The sequence below is a fragment of the Pogona vitticeps genome, chromosome 5, assembly GCF_051106095.1.
Source record: "Pogona vitticeps strain Pit_001003342236 chromosome 5, PviZW2.1, whole genome shotgun sequence".
Lineage (NCBI taxonomy): Eukaryota > Metazoa > Chordata > Lepidosauria > Squamata > Agamidae > Pogona > Pogona vitticeps.
This window is the reverse complement of record NC_135787.1, coordinates 96,265,322-96,285,873: the sequence shown is the minus strand read 5'-3', so window position 1 is coordinate 96,285,873 and position 20,552 is coordinate 96,265,322. Positions and strand designations below refer to the sequence as shown.

The following is a 20,552-nucleotide window of genomic DNA, read 5'->3' as shown; positions in this document are numbered from 1 at the left end:
CCTAGAGTGTGTTCCAGGACCCTTTAGAGACTCACCCTGCCCCCCCGAGGGTCAGAGGGGGCAAAATCACCACCTTCTGGGCTCTTTTAAGGCTTGGGAAGCTTCAAAAGAGCCCCAGAAGGTGGCGATTTTGCCCCCCTGGCCCCGTGGGGGGGTGGGGGTAGCGTGGCAAGGGTCCGAGGGGGCCTTCCAGACCCTTGCCACGCTACCACCCCACGGGGCCAGCATGGGCGAAATAGCAACCTTCCAGGACCTTTTGAGAAGCTTTCCAGCCTCTCAAAAGGTCCTGGGAGCTGGAGATTTCGCCAGGGCTGGCCCCGTGGGGGGGGGGGACAGCCTGGCAAGGGTCCTGGGAGGCTCCCTTGGACCCTTGCCACGCTCCCTCCCACCCCCCCACGGGGCCATGGGGGGTAAAATCGCCAGCTTCTGGGAGTGTTTGGAGGCACCCCAAGCCTCCAAACACTCCCAGAACCTGGCGATTTCGCCAGGGCTGGCCCCGTGGGGAGGTGGGGGCAGCCTGGCAAGGGTCCTGGGAGGCTCCCTTGGACCCTTGCCACGCTACCCCCACCACCCCCCACGGGGCCAGGGGGGGTAAAATCGCCAGCTTCTCGGAGTGTTTTGAGGCTCCCCAAGCCTCCAAACACTCCCAGAACCTGGCGATTTCGCTAGGGCTGGCCCCGTGGGGAGGTGGGGGCAGCCTGGCAAGGGTCCTGGGAGGCTCCCTTGGACCCTTGCCATGCTACCCCCCCCACGGGGCCAGGGGGGTAAAATCGCCAGGTTCTCGGAGTGTTTGGAGGCTCCCCAAGCCTCCAAACACTCCCAGAACCTGGCGATTTCGCCAGGGCTGGCCCCGTAGGGAGGTGGGGGCAGCCTGGCAAGGGTCCTGGGAGGCTCCCTTGGACCCTTGCCACGCTACCCCCACCCCCCACGGGGCCAGGGGGGTAAAATCGCCAGCTTCTCGGAGTGTTTTGAGGCTTGGGAAGCCTCAAAACACTCCCAGAAACTGGCGATTTTGCCGGTGGGAGGAGCGTCGCAAGGGTCTGAGTGAGCTTCCAGGACCCTTGCAACGTTCCCCCCACCAGGAAGCTGGCGATTTCGCCTGTGCTGGCCCCGTGGGGGGGGTGCGGGAGCATCGCAAGGGTCCTGGAAGGCTCCCTCGGACCCTTGCGACGCTCCCCCCCACAGGGCCAGTGGGGGCGAAGTCACCACCTTCGCACCATAAGACGCACAGACTTTCTACCCCCCTTTTGGAGGGGGAAAACGTGCGTCTTATGGTGCAAAAAATACGGTAATTTCAACATTGACAACGATGCCGAAACCTTCTTTGATGTTGATGCTGAATACTTCTGCTTAGAAGACTTGGAAGATGACCTTGCGGATGAGGTAGCTGGAACCGAAGGTACCTCAGACTCGGGACGAGGAGTAGGAGGTGGCACTGGGGCTGACTCCATGGTTGTCCAGTTTGACGGAGGAAGCTATTTTTCCCCAAAGGTACGATTTTAGGCCTCTGTAAGCAAAGTTTAAGGGCCAGTTTCGTCAATTTCTTGCACTTTTGATAAGAGTGAGTCTGGTGCCTCTCCCCCAAGCAAAAAAAGCAGTGGTCGTGGCCATCTGTAAAGGGGATTTTGTTGGTGCACAAAGTACACCTCTTGAATGGGCCTGAGGAGGCCATAACATTCTCAGAATTGCGTGAGAGGTAGGTAGGGGAAAGGGAAGGCAGACTCATGGGGAAACATTGATGATTGTCCTATATCCAAGTCGAAAGGAGAGAATCCGAATAATAACAACCACAATCACGTCCGTAACCCAAAAACATTAACCGGTATTAGTCCGATGTCAAAAACCGAGGGAACGTATAAATCAGAATCCAAAAATCGTAACCGTAGACAGTCCAAGATCAAAACTTTACCATAGAAACAGCGATAATCAGTAAGCCAGACCAGAATCAATACAAGGTAAGGAAGAAAACACAGCACTAGCACAGAAAAGTCCAATCGCAGCAGTGGTAAAAAGGAACAAAGGTATTAAGGGCGGCTGGAGCATGCGCACCACGGGGCAACGTTCTATTAATCACATGTTTTAAACTCTAGAATATTTTGAGGAGTCCTGCGCAGACACAGCCTTAACTCATTCGTGTGCATTCACAGAGGCCGCAAAGAAGAGCCAAAAACATTTCCCAATCTGTAGAATGACTAAGTGGAAGGACTAGATGGTTAATATTACTCCATCTCATTCACCTTTCATACAAGGCTTGAAAGATTCATCAAGTTCATTTTTTTTTAAAAAAGGAAATAAGAGTACAAAAGGATACTGCAAGAAGAGTCAAACAGTTCCAAAATCACACAAATGTGGGTATAGCTTACAACATATGAGGCAGAAACATGCTAAGAAACATACTCTAAGATTAGCTCACTTACAAAAGATCTACTTGAGAGTAGCAGGAAAACTTTTACATGAAAGCAAAGCGTGCTGTTTATATACCACCCCACAGTGCTTCAAGCACTCTCTGGGCAGTTTACAAGTTAATTATGCAGGCTACACATTGCCCCCCCCCAGCAAGCTGGGTACTCATTTTACCAACCTCAGAAGGACAGAAGGCTGAGTCAACCTTGAGCCGGCTACCTGGGATTGAACCCCAGGTCGTGAGCACAGTTTTGGCTGCAGTACAGCGGTTTAACCACTTCCTGAAGTGACTCTGGAATCACGAGTGCCCCCTTCACCACCCTTTCTCTGCAATGACACTTTGGAGTGAGACAATATGCCATGCCATGTCCCTCCATTCCCTATATACTACTGGGCAAGCCCCTATTGACTTGTAAATCCTCTTTGAACTCAGCAGAGACTAAAGAAGGAAAATTGACAATAGGCAGAGTTTTAAACCTGCACAGAGGGAGGTGGAGTCATGTGTGCCCTCACACATGACCGGCTTAGAGAAAACCTTGGCAGAAGCACTACTGTGCAAGTGTCCCCCTGCTGCACGAATAAATACTTTGTACTTACTACCTCTTACTGCTTTTCAATTTAAAAATAAATCTAGGACTAATCAGAAAATGGCATAATGCTTGAAACACTCCCATAAAATGCCTCTAAAATGTAAATGAAATTAGCTAGAAATTTTATTTTAAACAAGTTATTTTGCTCCTCCTTATCAATGCTGCAATGTTACTACATGACACCTTCATTACTCCCCAAATAGCAACTAACTAAAAGTAACTATTACCTTTAACTTCAGGTTCTGCTAACAACCTCTCCACTTATAACTTTCTCATAAGAAATGTATCTTTCTATTATTTACACCCCACTGAAAATTTCCAGCTAATCTTTGAATCCAATTTTATTCTATTCAGGAATTAAATCAATCTTCATTAAGTAACAAGAAATGTAGTAGAATTCTTTTCTGTACAGGAACCCTACTGCCTACTGGTCTTGTGCTTACATTTCCCCCCCACCCTGGTTAAGAGCAGACTCTCCACTCAAAATATGGCTTGGAAACAAAAGGCATCAGCCACAGTGATATCTACAACTTTGATGGCATTTTCTTGCAATGTTTGTTTTCAAAGTCAACAAAGTAAAAAATGTCAAGAATCAATTAACACAGGAGACAATTGAGAGCTCAATTTCCCCCTTAAAATCACTTTTTAGGTAAGGAAGTTAATAAAAAGGCTCCCGGGGGGGGGGAGCTAATAGTATCCAGAATCAGGATGACAATATCTTCTCTTGCAATGGAACTTTATGTTAACATATTTATATCAATTTTCAATCTTTGCATAAATGTTTTTCCACCTGCCATGTTTTATGTTACTCTATGATACCTTTCGTGAGCTGAAGCATCTGATGACAAAGCATTGAAGACAATGTTGATTTTCAGTCTAGTCCAATGTTCTCTCTAAAATGGGTGCATGGCACACACAACTACACCTCCCTCTGCACAGCTCTCTTCCTCCTCCATACAACGATCACATTTGGTTCTGTCGTGATGGAACCCTGCGTGTGAGGGGGGTGGAGGTATGGGCATGCCCAGGGGTGAAGGTGTGTGCCTGCAAGGCGGAGCCCCGCCCAGTGGAGCTGAAAATTAAAGGGTATGTTGGTCTACTCACTGCGCACAGTAACAGGGGGCAGTTTGCTTAGTTATGTTACATAATGTCTCTGTTAAATTTACATATATGAATGAACTAATTTTCTCAATGGAGCCAGAACAGCACCATCCACAAATGAGGGAGATATGATCAAGTTTTGAGAAACCTCAAGGATTACATAAATATAATTGTTATAAAAATAGATTTAAGGGGAGGGGTAAGAGTACTGATAAAGGGACGTGGTGGCGCTGCGGGTTAAACCACCGAAGCCTCTGTGCTGCAAGTTCAGAAGAGCAGCAGTCGTAAAATCAAATCCATGTGATGGAGTGAGCTCCCGTTGCTCGTCCCAGCTCCCGCCAACCTACCAGTTCGAAAGCATGTAAAAACGCGAGAAGATAAATAGGTACCACCATGGTGGGAAGGTAACGGCGTTCCGTGTCTAGTCGCGCTGGCCACATGACCACGGAAACTGTCTACGGGCAAACACCAGCTCTACGACTTGTCGACGGGGATGAGCACTGCACCCTAGAGTCGGACACGACTGGACTAAATGTCAAGGGGAATCTTGACCTCTACCTAAGAGAACTGAGCATGCTCTGTCATCAGAGGATGCCGGTGATGGGGAAATAAAAAATACAGCGGTGCCTCGCATAGCGATTGCTTCGTATAACGATGAAATCGCTTTGTGATGAAGATTTTGTGATCGCTTTTGCGATGTTCCCTATGGGGGAATTTCGTTTTGCGATGATCAGTTCCCTGCTTGGGAAACCAATCATGGCAAAGCAATGCTTTTTAAACAGCTGATTGGCACCGCACGCTACCCCCCCAGAACTCCTGCATAAATAGGGGATGGCGGGGGGGCACTCTGGATTGGCGCCTCGGGAGGAGGGGCGAAGGGCCTGGCCCCGATCCCTGCGCACACCTCTGGGGCGCCGAGCCAGAGAGCCATCGCAGCGGGAGGCGCTGCAAAGGAGGAGGCGCCCGCCCCTCACTGGCTGAAGAAAGCTGTGCTTCCTCCTCCTCGCTCTCGGACCCTCCCTCGGGACCGGGATCAGGGTGGCAGCGGCTGGACGGGGGGGCGCACCAGAGACCCCCTCCTCGCCCTGGGAGACCCCCTCCAAGGAGACCAGGCGTCCAGGGTTGGCTGGCTGGCTGGCAGTGGGTGGTGCGCCCCTTCCCGGCTGCCTGCCTCCGAGCCCTCGCTGGCTGGAGAAAACGGCACTCCCTCCCCCTCGCTCTCGGTCCCCTCTCTCGGGACCGGGATCAGGACGGCAGCGGCTGGACCGGGGGGGGCGGTGTGCCAGAGACCCCCTCCTCGCCCCGTCTGCGCCCTGTCAAGGAGACCGGGCATCCAGGGTTGGCTGGCTGTGGGTGGCGCGCCCCTTGCTGCCCCGGGCGTCTGCATGCCTCCGAGCCCTCCTCCCACCGCTCGCAGTCCAAGGAGGCCGGGCATCTCCCAGGCTGGCTGGCAGTCGGTGGGTGGGTAGCACGCCCCTTCCCGCCCCGGGCGGCTGCCTCGGAGCCCTCGCTCACCAGAGAAAGACCCTCCAGCCCGCCCGTCTGCACTCCGGGACAGCCCCGCCAAGGAGGGTGGGCGTCGTCCCGGGCTGGCTGGCTGGCTGGCTGTGCTTTGACACGATCGGTTCCCTGCTTGGGAAACTGATCATCGCAAAGCAATGCTTTTTTAAACAGCTGATTGGTGGTTTCATAATGGCCGCCGGCTGTTTTCTGGGATGGATTCCTCGCTTAACAGGCAGCGAAAATGGCCGTGCTATGGAGGATCTTTGCTGAACTGTGAGTTTGAAGCCCCTAGGAACGCATTAATCGTGTTTTAATGCGTTTCTATGGGCTTTTTATTTTTGCAAACGTTTTCGTTTAGCAGCGATTTCGCTGGAACGAATTAATGTCGCAATGCGAGGCACCACTGTAAATGGAGCATTCTGGAAAAGGATATGACTTCCTGGCATCCTTAATAACTTAGCATGACAAATACTAGAACATAAACAGCAGCAGCATGGCTACACATATTTTGCAACATCTTGGTACTATACATACACTTGCTGGCAATGCTGTGACATACACCATTCCACCCATCCCCTTTACACCTTAATCCATATTTATCCCACAAAACAAATTCCTTCTAAAACCTAAATCTTATTTTTCTTCTATCTTCTGCTTCTCATCCCCCCCCCCACATTTTGGCAGATTACCACCTTTATAAACTCAGGAATTAATTTTGCAAAATTCAGTTGCTTCCATATTAGCCATGTCATGTAGAATGATGTCCTTCACCCATTCTGCATTTTACATCAAATCCTGATAGCAATATCACTGCTCTGCTAAATTCTAGCTTTATGGCACCATCCTATATTTTTTTCAAACATGATTTTGTGTAAGCTTAAAACTCAGAGTACAGAGAAAATGAGCCAATATCAAGTGCAGCATTCATATTAATTTAAAATCACTGCAACAGAAGAAGTCACAGCTCATATTTCCAAAGAACAGTTACATGGGAGACTACATTCAAAAACACATGGTCCAATTAGCAGTTTTAGTATCTTTGCTGCCTGAAATTGCAATTCTTACGCTCACACCAGTTTCTATTATGCAGAGCAAAGACAAACAACAAGGTTCTTCTCTCTCCAATATTCCCTTCTCAACAGAAAAGCTAATGTTTAACTACTATGAAGAGGCAAACTTCTTGTGGAGGAAGTAACCTGGTAACTGCCTACCTTTCTGGAAAAGAGCTACTATAGAAAACCTGCACTGGATCATCATACAACATAGTCCTGGTTTCATGAATGTTTTTCTTTTGCCCTCTCTGCATCATGTCTCACACCAACACAAGCAATTGTTTCTTCCAATTATGCTCTTTACTCTTCTACAAGCAATGTCTTCCTGCACCAATTTATGTAGGTTTCAGATATCTCTACAAATGAAATATCTCTGTCCTCTATGTTCACTGTTCTCAAGATCTCCATGAGCTGCTGGAGGAAAGGGGAAAAAGGACGCAGCACAAGCAGAAATCTCAAGAAAATTTGTTCGAGCAGGCAAATTTTAAAAACAGTGACCCGGCCCCGAAAACAAGAGGGTCTAGATTCGATCATATGTGAAGTCACCATGCTTATGTGATCTTGTTCTCTATAGAAAAAGTGTGACAGAGCTAGTTAATTCTGCTAACCATGGGGTTATTTATGCGTGCTAAACTATCTGTTCCCTTATGTTGGGTACAGTCAGCTCAACATACTGAAACTAACAGGCAGCTTGCAACACTCAATGCTTACCAATTTGCTATTCAAGGCACAGAAGTCCAGTGTTGAGAAGTGGTACTGATGGGGAGGAGAAACATTCTACACATACTCAGACGTACTGTATGGTTACTGTATACATGCTTGGCTTGCAACCTGCCAATATCACACATTATTATTAACCCCCAACTCAAACCGACCTGTCTCTCTTTCCTCCTCAGTCATAACCGGAGGATATCCAGTACCACAAACGTGCCTCGGCTGCTCTCTAATGATAGCATATCAGTATCCTTATTGGATTCCCTCAAAACTTCAAACACCTCCCTGTAGGGGAGCACTGATTAAAGAGGAATGCATCTGGGAAGACCAAGACGAACTCCGTGGTAGTGTTGAGGAGGAGAGGGGTAAAACAGAAACCCACGTGGCCTTAAAGGCACCGTCTTCTCAACTTGGCCCTCATTTGTGCAACAGGGGAATGTCAGCGCTAAACTCTTTCATCTAGTTTGTTTGGGGATCTCGAAGAGATCGCATACAAAACACTTAAAAAAAACACACATTCCAATGGCACTCTTTTCTTTCATGAGTAGCAAGACTTGCCAGAAGTCCGTGGTTTCCGATCGTTCCCTCTGCAAGGCATTCACTAAATCGCCTTCAGTAAGGTCATGTCTCGTCCACCCTGTGGGCGTGCAAATAATATTGCGCTACCTTGCGAGACCGTTGTGTGGATTATTAAACTACCTAGCCCATGGGACGACCTGAGTGTTTTGATACCCCGCTACCCGCGTCAGCTCAAACCCCCATCTTGCCCATGAGCGTCGCCTCCTCCTCGCAATCGCTCCGTCCAGTCGGCGGCGGTACCTTGAGGACTCCACCGTCGCTCTTGGGCGAAATGTCTACTCCTCCCTCTCCCTCCGGCGCCGCGCTCATCTCCTCGGCCTTCCCTTCTTCGGCGGTCATGATGACCTCCTTTCTTCGCCCCTCTTGAGGCACTGGACCGGACCCGAGACCGCAGCTGGGGGGGGGGTGGCGGGAGCGGGCGGGCGGGCGGGGACTCTCCTTCTCCTTCTTCCTCCCCTCCACCCGAGCCCAGAAGCTCCGCCGGGGTAACGGAGCTAAACAGGCGGCCCTTGGCAGCGGCCACTCCTCAGGCGGCGAGCGGGGCCTGTTTCCTCTCCGGCGGGAAGGAAGCAAAGAGGCGGCTCTTCCTCGGTCTCCCAACCGACCTCTTTCCCGCCTCTACAGCGCCACCAACCGTCAGACGGACTGAAGGAGGGAGAGCGAGAAGCTTCTAGAAAGGAGGAAGAGGAAGAGGAGGAGGCGGCGGTCTGGTGGGGCGGGAGGAGGAGGAGGGGATGACGAGGCTTTGAAACGGTGGTTGCGGTCGTCGTTCGGGGCTGCGCGCTTGCAGGGCGAACGCCCAGGGCCGGAAATGGCTCTCCGCTAAGGAAGTGGTCTCTGGATCCGTCTCCTCCGCGCTGCCTTCCGCGGACGCCCCGCCCTCCTAAGCAGCCCATTGGCCAAGGTGGCCACGCACAGCGCTCATTTGCTACGTTTATTGTCTCCTTTTCCCTCCGCGGACCTCCCTGGAGTCGGCTCCATTTTGTTCACACCACCCTGCCCCCCCTCAGGGCGGGCTGCACATCCCCCGACGAGCTTTGCGGCCGAGGCTGGATTTGAAGCCCGGCAGCCGCACATGCCCCCCGCCCCCCCCGGAGAGAAGCCGGAGCGCCCGGCCTCGCCGCCTCCTTGCCCCCGGGACAGGGTGGGGGGTGGGGTGGGCGCCACAGACACAGGTCGGGGAGGTTCGGGCTCGGCCGATCAGTCGCGTCTTACTCCCTTCTTGCGTGCTCGTCACTTCATACGACAGGCAAAACGGCCCGCGGTTTACGTGTTTGTTGCTTCAGGAGCACAAACCAGCTGCTAGGTCCCCGACAGACCGTCGGAATGATGGCATTCTGGTCCCGGGGAGGGGGGCGGATGGGGGGGCGGCACAGGAGCCGGCCTGCCTGCCTGCCTGCGGTCGGGCCGGGAGGGATCAAGGGGAAAAAGAGCACGTCTGCACCTGCAGATGCCCCGCAGGAAAAGGAGGCAGACCCCGCACGAGGGCTGTCAGGTTGTGTGGGTCTACGTCCCTGTTTTACTAAAACGGCGGGAGATGGGGCTCCGACCACAACTAGGGGCAAAGGATTTTTTTAAAATAATATTTCCATATTTTTATTTCTGCCTTTTCACCCAAGTAGGGTTAAAACGAGTGCCTTTGTGTCTGTTACCTTCGTAATTGGCCTTACCTTCCTTTTACCGATTCTCCCCATCTAATTAGACTTGTAAGTCCATTCTTGATGCTCATTTTTAAATTAACGTTTCTGTAATTGTGAACCATTTTGTATATATTTTGTAGTCTATACGTTTATTTTTCAGCATTCTCCTGTTTTTTTTTTCATTGCTAGTTCCCAATAATTACTAGTAATTGCTAACTTGGTGTTGCACATGGACCCCAAAACGTCAGAGGTCAGTTATCAAACCAGAAAACATTGCACTTAGTAACGACATCCATGTATGATAATTGAGTCTTGGTCTGTTTACACTTCAATTAGCAAAATCTTTTATGTGGCATAAGTAAAATGAATCTCAGCAGCAAATCGCTGCTACTTAACAAGTCACCACTTCAACGTTCTTCATTGCATGCAATGTTCGGGCAGCTCTTCGGGGCGAGTTGGCGGAGGGGAGGAGAGGCCGCTCGGCTCGCTTGATCCTGCGCGGCGGAGCTTCGTCGCGAGGTTCTACTGGCGCCTGCTTTTCGCGTTGCAGGGGCTTGGAGGAGCCTGGCTCCCCGGGAATCCGTCGGGGTTGGTGGGCCTGGCGCTGGGGCTTCGATGGACGAAGCCCAGTGCAGAGTGACTTGGAGTTGCTCGCCGGCTCGGATAATTCCCCGGAGAAACACCCCCCCCCCGGAAAGATCGGAGACGTCTGCGGGAAAGCTTGGAGGAGGTCTCTGCGAGGCTTGGTGAGCCTGACGTGGAGGGACTGCGGAGGGCCGAGAGGCTTGCCGAGGAGTTCGCTGAAGTTTGGCACTGGCTCGCTGTGGAATTCTACTGGGAACCCGTTGCGGGGACCCATTCGGAACTGGGAGGCTCCACTGATGTCAATTGCCAGGGGAATCCCTTTCCCGCCTTATCTCCCGGCATGCCCAGCAAGGATTCTCCATCTGTCCTCTTGTCGCGGAGAATGGCAACGCTGGTGGCATTTTTACCAGCTATTCTCCTGTTATTTCCACCCCTCCTTCCAATATTGGACAATGCTTTGTCCTTGACTGCTTGCTTTACAAACTCTGCTCCCATACACTTGAACCTATCTCCAATAGCCTCCTTGAGAAAAATAAGACCTACAGCCAGAGTGCAGTTCCACAGACTAACAACATGCTGAGTAAAGAAATATTTTGTCTGTTCTCATTCTCCCAAAACTCCATTGGAGTGGGTGTCCTCTGGTTCTGGTATTGAGTGACAGGGAAAAGAGCTTCCCTCTATCCACTTTATCCATCCCCTGCATAAATTTAGACGTCTCAATAATGTCTCCCCTCAGGCACCTTTTCTCTAGAGTCTAGACCAGTGGTCAGGGAACAGGGGTAAATTACCCCAAATGGGGTAAAAATGAAAATCTTGGGGGTAAGGAGGACAGTCGCGGCAGGCATTTTACCCCCAGACATTTTTTTTCCGACGATGCTGTGTGTAGGCGGGCATTCCGTTGCGGTGAGAGCCAGCCCCGGCAAGGAACTGCACAGGGCACCCGCCTGCCCTCCTCGCCTCTAAAGTGTGTGGGGGAGGGCGGCATACTGGGCCAGCTGGACTCTTTGTCTGGCGGAGCCCTGGCCAGGGCTCTCCTTCCTGCCCCGCCTCACATGAGCTCATGGCCAGTGGACCTGCTGGTCCTGTGGCACCCGCCTCCCCTCACCAAGGATGCGCTTTCCCAGTGGTGTGGTGGCTCCAGACTTGCTGCCCGGGCGGTGGTGGCAGGTCCTGGGTGAGCGCAGAGGCGCGGCGAGTGCGAAGGGGGGGTAATGTATATACGTATATAAATTTTTTGAGGGGTAAAAGGTAAAAAAGTTCCCTGCCCCCTGGTCTAGACTAAAGAGCCTCAAACGCTGTAGCCTTTCCTCATAAGGGAGGTGCCCCAGCCCAGTACTGTAATAATTTTAGTTGCTCTCTTCTGCACTTTCTCCAGTTCCACCATGTCTTTCCTGAGGTGCAGCAACCAGGGGTCACAGATTACCTGGCTATTATAAAAGCAGATTGCCACTTTAAAAAGGTTGGGAAACACTGGTCTAGTAGGAGAACTGGGAAACCAGCTGCAAAGGCTTGGCAGACCAAAGGCTCCATCCACTGGAATAGGTGTGACTATTATGTCCAACATGACAAGTTCTCAACATAAGGCACACATATCTGTTGGTGATATTCCACAAAGCTGTCTCCTGGTTCTGCCTGCCTCCGCTTCTGCTCACTTTGCTGCTTTCAGTGCTGTGTCTCAGCTCTGAACATAACTTTTCCACCCAACTCAGTGTTCCTCAACTGGTTCCGAGATCCAGAGCAAGTGTCTTTTTGGTGTCTCTGTCCACCTGCTTGGTGCCAGAATGAAGCTGGAGATAAGTCAAGGTGGATGTGGGTGGATGAGCTAAACATGCATGTGTCTGGCATGCATATTCCATGCTGTCTCTGTCAACAACTACTACCAATATCCATCTCTGCTGCTTTCCTGTTTTTCAATGCAATATATTAACTCTGAATTTGCATCTTATATCCAACTTCTTTCACTTCAGTATCTCAACTATATTTCTTGCTCCTTCAAGCAAGTTGAACAAACAACATATGACTACTCCAGCATAGTGTCCCACACTGATTCAGGGACTTGGCCTGCCACGAATTTTAGCTGCCTGGCCTGCCTGTTTTGTCAGGACAATGTAATGGGATCTAGTGATTGCTATGTAACTTGGTCCAAAAGATCCATGTATCTGGGACTCGCATATGATGCTGACACACTATCTGGTGTCATTGCCAATAGATACTTTATCTCACCTGTCTTTTTGTATAGTAGTTGAACACTCACCATGTTTTGTTGTTGTTGTTTCAGTACAGAACTATAGAACTGAATGTACAGTATAATTCTTTCCTGCTGCAGCTTGATGTCTTTGCAACAATACGAGGACTGTGCCCAATGGTTTTATAGATAAAATCGGCCCAAGACTTACCAGAGGGCTACATTGTGGAAGAGGCAGTGGCCAGGCTTCCGCGCTCCCTAGCTGATCTCAGAATAGTGGCTGGCCATGTGGCGCTGCCACACAGCTCTCTGGGAGCTGCCCAACTGGCAGGGATCAGACAAGCACCCCCTGATTGGTCAGTGTGGGCAGTGGGCGGGGCCAGCAGCTGGAGGTGGACCTGGAGGGAGGAGTTTTCAATTTGGTCTGCCAGCCTAGCATTTAATAGGAGCTGGCCTGCCAGTAGCCTCAGTTGCTTTTGGGCAGCGTTCCTGGCAGGATCTCCTGGTGAAGAGAAGCAGGGAGGGACAGCGGCAATGAGGCAAAGAAGAAAGCCAGGGAGGAAGAGGCAGCAAAGAAGAAAGGCAGTTGTGAAGAGCAGCAAGGGCGTGGGGAGGCAGCGGAGAAAGACAGGACTATATCGGATCAAGAAGACAACAGAGGGCATTGCCTGCTGGAGAAAGGGGGCACCAGGGGTTGGGAGGCCTGCATAGCAGCTCCCCCAACAAAAAAGGGAGAGGGAGAAGAAGAAAAAATCAGGGGAAAGACCTGAAAGGGCATGCCTATACCACAGCTGATATCACAACCCCCCCGGGAAAGGATCACAAACCCCCCACAACTTTTTTCCTTTCCTTGGGTGGCTTCATATAGGATGCCTCCCAAAAGAAAGGCACCTGCTGCTGGGGTGGGGGGAAGCTGGGCCCCTCCCTCGTATAGGTAATACAGAATGCGGGCAGTCCACTGCAGGTGGAGCTGTGCCCTAGTTTCCAGGGCCGAGAACAAAATGCCCAGCCAGCAGCAAGATAGTGCACCTGGACTGAGATGCTCCAGAACATCACTGCATGCAGGTACAAGCAGCGCAGGCAACAGCAATGGTGAGTAGCAGGCAAAGCCAGGAAGAATGATCCAATATAGATACAACAGCTCTTCACTTGCCTCAGGTCCTGAGAGGCCACATACTAGGAGGAACTGGGGGGCGGGGGGAGATGTTCAGAGGAATGGGCCCATACAAAGACTGGAGATACAAGCCCTTCCTCTTCAGAGAGGTCAAAGCCCAGGAGGCATAGAAAAGGGAAGCATTTAGTAGAAAGGGCCAACACAGAGACAATGGAATACAACTCTTCCACAGCTTCAAGACCAGAGAGGCCACACTCCAAGAGGCACAAGAAGAGAAGGTGTATGGAGACAGTTCGCCACAGGCGCACTACCCATCACTTACAGACTCCTCCATGTCAGAGACATTCTCAGATGAGTCCTCAGATGGGGATCTGCATGAGTCACTGGGGACTACTGGAGGGAGGTGGCAAGGGTTCCAGGGCTCCCCCAGTGGGAAGTCTGGAGGAGAGAGAGGGAAATGAGGGGATGGATGTTGTCCATGTAGTGGTTTATTTTTCCAGCTGTTAATTTCTTTTCACATTATTGTTTCTTATATTGAGCCTTTGTTTCTGTTGTTTTCAAAATATTCTCCATTTTCACTGCCTCAAGTAATTTTTCCCTACTTGTACTTATGTTTGTTTCTTTTTTCCTCCTCTACTACCTGCCGTATTTGCAGTCATCCACAGCCTCCATTGAACCTGCCCATGTGTTTATGGCTTTGATTTATATTTCCACCATTTAATTTCGATTTTAAGATTTGCCACAGTCTTTTGATATATTCCCTTTCTGTCATTTCTTTAATTTCTTCTGCTTCTGCACTTTCTACTGAAATCCAAATGAAAGACATTGAATAATAACAGTGTTCTTTATGAGCAATCAAAATGAAGAAAAATATTTCATTTCAGTTCATTTTATTTCACAAGCTTTCAATTTAAAAAAAAAGAACATCTAGTAGATCTGATACATAAGTAAAAGTGAATGTGATTTATAAAAGAAAAGAAAAAAATCTGTACAAAGACCTTAAAAATCCAACAGCAATTTGATTTGTTTGGTAGTATTAAAATTTCATGCAAAGGGTGAAAGCTACTGCCAAAATGTGGAAATCCTCTTAAAAAGACAGCAACCGTGTCAGTGTATAGTTATGGCTCTTCCTAAAAACATACAAACACACAGACTTGGAATGTTCTAAGTGGCCTACAGCCACCAGGCGTGCCTCTAGTGCAGCTTTTATTTGATAACTCTTCTTGTCTGGGTCTATAATAAATTAAAAATTTGCATTAACAAAAAGCTGCCTGATCTATTTATTCTACAGCATATATTTTTAAGATGTTTATGCGTTTTCTTCATTAGCAGAACTGCTTACTTTGGCATCATGTCTAATTAATTGTTGGCAACGTGTCTAAAATGCACTCACTCACAAAATGTAACTTGCATCAGTAACTTATTAACATGCACCAACTACTCTATCACAGCTAAGGGTGAAAGGTGTGGGAGGAGGTCCAAAGAACCACCAGGTAATTACAAGACAAAACTAAAAAAGCAGAGTCACTAATGGGGCAATGGAAGCACCATGCTTTAAGGTGACACAGGTATGAAAGCACAATTGTGAGGCAATCAATTCGAAACAAACACACTACACTATGGTGACCTCTTTCTAGGTGAAACTTTTTTTTTAAAAAAATGGAGACAATTATTTTCTCCTCACATTAATACCAAATAAAAGTGTGGAGTCAACAACACAGATATGAAAGAGAAATAAGATGGTTCCCATGAGCCTTCTTTCATTCGTGGTTTCCAGGTTTCCATCTCAGCTTATCCAAGACTAGTAATATTGGAACGGCCACCAGGAGGTGCAACAATGCGATGTCCAGTACGGCGTGGGTTGTTATCATCTACCTGAGCACCTGTGCAACAGTAATCCCGAAGTGAATGTTCATGAATAGCTTCTCAGCTTTAGCTTTTTTCAGCGTTCAATGGGAACACTAAAGCATCTTTTCATAATTTTACTGATTGCTTTTAGAAGAAAATTCAAATCCAATTGTCGCCTACTGCACCACTTTTGGCGACAACTGCTTTGAAACAACATATCCACATCCCTCACACTCTCATTTAATACTGATTCCTAAATCCCTACCCTAATTTCAAGGAGCCTAATGCATATGCTGGTCCACTACAAATGGAATCACTGGACCACCAAAGAAGCAATGTGAACTTCTGTTGGAACTGGGCAGCCAACCCTAAGTGAGTGTATGGAGCAGACACTCCAAATACAGGGAGCCGTATAGGTTTCTTCACAAGATATACAGAGCAAGGCCTTCAACTCTGAAAGCTGTCCAAAAGCAGTACATCTGTTATGTGTCTGTTATGCATCAGTGAACTGCTGAGGGTTTGCAGAAATCTATTACCTGTAAGAGGACATACTTTCAAAATGATTTTTGATAGTTGCACTGTCTTACCTGATAAGCTAAAATTAGACTGGTGGAGGTTCCTGATTGGTGGAGGCTGGGTTTTAGCAGGAGAGGATTTAGTGGAAGGGGCAGGAGTTGCATATTTTGGCGTTGCTGGTACTTCATAAACTGGCCCATCATACATTCCTCTGGAAACACCTTGTAATTCTGTTACCTGCACATCACAAATAGAAATATTTATTCACCCTCAGTAGTGTGGCATTTTAGTCATGGTTGCCATCCTCACCCTCCACTCTTCATAGAGTTGAATGGAGGATCTCTACCTTCTGTGGCAGACCAAAGGACTGCTTGTAGAAGGTGCCTCTTTCCCATTTTCAGGGATCTTCCTGTTACTGCACCACAGCTTAGCCCGTTCAGCAGGGTTTCCCAACTCCCAGGGAGCTGTACAGGATATTTGTGGAAAGGAAGGAAGCCCTAGTTTCATTAACTTAACTACACATGCTTTAAAGTGGATCTCTTTCACTTTCTGTGGAGAAATAAATGCTTGCTCTGGTTGATTGTAGAGCAGGGATGTCTGTGCCCAAGGGCATTTTGATGCCCCCAAGTCAGCCAGGGAGAAAAAAAAGGGGGGGGGGACAGGGAGAGTCACAATGTATTTTTTGCCACTGGAAGCCTAGAGCATTGCCTTTGTTTAAGGTTAGCAGGTTGTGTTTGGAAGACCCCCACCCCCAAAACCAAAAATTCCAATCAGAAATAAATGTCTAATCCCCCTCACCTTTGAATAGAACATTCAGAACTTTCCAAGCTTGTGGAAGATGTGAGAGCAAAGATTTGGCCTGCCAAAGTTACCCTACCCTTCTTTAGATAATCACCCGAAGATGCAACAGAGCACATGTAAGTGAGTCAGGCTTTTTAAACTGCCACTTCCTCATCTACATAAGTACATTTTATAAAAACATTTACTTTTAATCACCCAAAAATCAAGTGCAGTACAAAAAGGCCATGGTCTCTAACTCTTTTGGGTCCATTAAGTGTTTTTTTGGCATATTCTGAGAATTGTCACAAAAAGTGTAGTGAGCCTGAGCAGTCAAAAATGCGAATTTCACAAAAGACAAGAGTTGGGCATCACTTTTGAAAGGCTGCTACTCATCTGCATTTCCCTTGAAAGAGTGTTGTTGTGGATTATGTTAGGAGCTGCTGGTGGAACATATTTAAACTACCTTCAAGCAGTGCAACTAGCTGGCCATTCTCTGTTGTGAATCTTCCCTCAGGAATACTGAGTATGATAGGATTGTTAAAAGCCACACCTAGAAGATACTTTGAACACCTTTCAGTGACTGTGCAGAGGAACTCTCTAGAAATACTTGAAAAGAGGGTATTCCTTGACTACTTGTTTATCAATCTCAAGCAGAAATCTGATTGCCTCCCTTTCTACTTCACACTTGTTTGGAGGGTTGCAGAGACTTTTCGGAAAAGACCGAGCTGAAATAGGAATTGAGCAATTCTGCCTTTTCTTTGTAAATTGTTATCATTTTCCTATCCACAGTGAGTAGCTTTGCCATTGTCTCTTTTCTCTCTTTTTTTCTACACACATATCCAAAGAATGCTCTTTTTTTTTTTTTTTTTTTTGCTTTTAGTATCTCTTGCTAACTTCAACTCATTTTCATCCTAATGCCATCCCTGCAGTTCTTTGCTACTTGTCTTTACTCTTCCTTTGTAGGCTGGCCTTCTTTCCACTTCCTATGTGTCCTTTTTAATTTTCAGATAATCTCTGATCTTTTCATGAAGCCATATTGGTCTTTTTTTGCTGTCTTTGATTTTTTTTCTTGTTGGAATTGTTTGTTTTGCACCTTTAGAATATCTTCTTTTAGAAATTCCCACTCATCTTGAACTCATTTTCCTTTTAGGATCTCCTGCAATAGGACCTTTCCTATAACTGATCAGAGTTTATTAAAACTGGCTTTCCTGAAATCCAGTATACACTGCTTTTGTTTCATTTGAAATCAATAACTGAAGTAGAACATAGTCCCTTTCTTCCAGAATTCCTCTTGCTGCAATTTCTTCCACCAAGTCATCTCTATTGGTTAAGATCAAGTCCAGGATATTTACTCCTCTAGTTTCTTCCTCCACTTCGTGCAGGAGAAAATAATCAGCCACACAAGCCACAAATTTCTTGGAAGGGCCATATTTGACAGAATTTATCTCCCAATAGATATCAAGATAATTGAATTTGTTTTTCAAAGGTTTCATCTGCCTCTTCGTCTTGATTGGGTAGTCAGTAGTAGACTCCCAACTATCATGATCCTTTTGTTTTTCGCCCCAGTTATATTAATCCAGATGATCGTGATTGGACAACCAAGCTCATCCGCCTGTATTTCTATGCAGGAATATGTGCTTTTGACATATACTGTTACTCCCTTTCTGTTCTTTTTTGAACAACTGCTATCCTACAATTGCTATATTCCAGTTATGGGAGTTATCCCACCAAGTTTCAAGTTATCCCCATCAAGTCATATTTACCCTCCTGAACTAGGATTTCCAGTTCTTCTATTTGTTTCGCATATTCCTGGCCAGAGGTTATGTGATTTGTGGCCTGCTTCTCTTCCTACATTTTTTACAATGATTATTGGCCTCCAGTAGAGGTACTTGATTTCTTCCTCTTACTGTACATATACTTACATCTACTTTATCTCTGAGTTTGAATCTCCCTCCCCCTTCCAATTCGGTTTAAAGTTCTTCTGATGAAATTCTTCACGCTGCGGCCAAATATTCTTCCCAGTTCTTATGAGGTGCAACTCATCACTTGGCAGCAGACCATTCCCCAGGAAGCTTAGCCCATGGTCCCCAAACCCAAATCCCTCTCATTGACACCATCTTTGTTGCCAGTTGTTCGAAGGAGTATTTCCCTTTCCTTTTAGTTCCTCTTTTGAGTACTGGTAGGATGGACTATCTGGGCCCCAAAATCGTTGAGTTTCCTTCCTAGAGCTTCCAAGTCGGATGTGATTTCTTCACAGTTCCTCTTGGCTTTGCCATTTGTTCCCAAATGGATGAGAAAAAAACGGATATGCATTTGTGGGTTTTATGAGTAGAGATGGGGATATTCGTATATGAATATCCCCACACAGGTGGAAATAACGAGGGATTTCACCTCTGCCACCGTCTCATGATTTTGCCGCTGCCACTGGCTCTGTGGAGGCTTCCTATTGCACTGTTCTTCGCAATGGATTAGCCACTCTCCAACCTAGCAGAGAGGTTTGTCATCCTGCCTCCTGCCAGGACTGGGTAACCGATTGAGGACAACGATGCAATAGGAAGGTCCGATGAGCTTGCGTCAGCAGTGGAATAATGAGTGGACAGTCCAGCCCCATGGGACCGGACCCTCGTTATTTCCACCTGTGCGGGGATATTCATATATGAATACTCCCATCTTTATTTATGAGTGAGCGATGGCAATCCTTCCATCACATTTCATACCTGTTCTCCAGGGAGACAGTACACTAGGTGGGTCCATGCATGGGTCTTCCCAGCGTATTTCTGTTCCATTCTCACGCAGTAGGGAGTCTCCTACTACAACTACCCTTCTCTTCCTCTTTTTGTAGGGTGTGGGTTTGATGACTCTGCTTGGCTGAGCTTCAGCCTTTCTCATGTCCTCTTGTGTGGTCCCCTGCATATCATCTTCTGCATACTGTCTGATTGCTCTTCAAGAATCTGAAAGTGTTTTTGCATTTCCAGTAAAGAGTGTCTTCTTCTTTTGCTCCTAAGTGTGACCTTTTCTGTGGTGGTTCCTCCACTATGTTTGTTCTTTCCTTAGCATTTTCCTCCTCTGCTTCATCTTGCTCTTCCTCCAGTGCCTTCTTTGACTGCTGCTGCAGGTAAAGATTGAAGACCCTTCTAATCCAGTAAAGTAATATTGTAGCTTGACTCCAAGATATTTGGAGAGAGTCAAAAGCACAGGTGGGGAAGGTTAAAGCATCAATATCTCACACAACCTATCTTTTCCAACATAGGAATTGGACTCTTTGCAAGAAATACAGCATAGTAGCTCAACTTCCTGCTGTTCTTTTCTGTGTGGTGGGAAAGGATGTGCAAAAGTAAGTGTTTCCTATTAATGTAGGAGTATACAACATTTCTGTGGACAGCATGCATAATTCTCAGCTTTCTTTTTTATTTGCCATCATCTTTGGTACTAAAGAAGTCTCATGTTTTTCAGTAAAGCAAAGCATGTGGTGAATGCCTGCTCTGTCTGAGAGCAGAACCATGCTCCTGAAAGCCTCTAGGAAGTACAGTTTCACTCTAATGGAACATCGAGTTCTCTTTGCAGCTTGTTTTACAGAGAAAATACCACTTTGGGGAAAATAACTGTTTCCTTACCCTCATTTCCTGCCCAGACCCAAAGAAGGGCAATGCCAAAGAATGCTCCAGCTACCATACTATTGCACTCATTTCACATGCTAGTAAGGTTATGCTCAAAATCCTACAAGGCAGGCTTCAGCAGTATGTGGACTGAGAACTCCCAGAAGTACAAGCTGGATTTTGAAGGGGCAAAGGAACTAGAGACCAAATGGCTAACATGCGCTGGATTATGGAGAAAGCCAGAAAGTTCCAGAAAAACATCTACTTCTGCTTCATTGACTACATAAAAGCCTTTGACTATGTCAACCACAACAAACTATGGCAAGTCCTTAAAGAAATGGGAATG

At 47.7% G+C, this 20,552-nt stretch overlaps 2 protein-coding genes across 4 annotated transcripts in view; both read right to left on the bottom strand.

Moving 5' to 3' along the window:
• Window positions 1-8,548, bottom strand: part of FKBP4 (FKBP prolyl isomerase 4) — a 39,314-nt gene extending 30,766 nt beyond the window's left edge. The window contains exon 1 of one of the 2 annotated variants that reach the window (XM_073000970.2): window positions 8,183-8,548. In XM_073000970.2, coding sequence (XP_072857071.2) covers window positions 8,183-8,281 — 99 coding nt within the window. In that variant the 5' untranslated portion in view covers window positions 8,282-8,548. The remainder of the gene's footprint in view (window positions 1-8,182) is intronic. The other variant, XM_073000971.2, reaches the window with a different exon arrangement.
• Window positions 8,549-14,339: 5,791 nt separating this feature from the next.
• The window catches only part of CRMP1 (collapsin response mediator protein 1), a 63,158-nt gene continuing 56,945 nt past the window's right edge, over window positions 14,340-20,552 (bottom strand). For both annotated transcript variants that reach the window (XM_073000966.2, XM_073000967.2), the window contains exons 13-14: window positions 15,902-16,067; window positions 14,340-15,349 (exon numbers count right to left, since the gene is read on the bottom strand). In XM_073000966.2, the coding sequence (XP_072857067.1) occupies window positions 15,258-15,349; window positions 15,902-16,067 (258 nt within the window). In that variant the 3' untranslated portion in view covers window positions 14,340-15,257. The remainder of the gene's footprint in view (window positions 15,350-15,901; window positions 16,068-20,552) is intronic.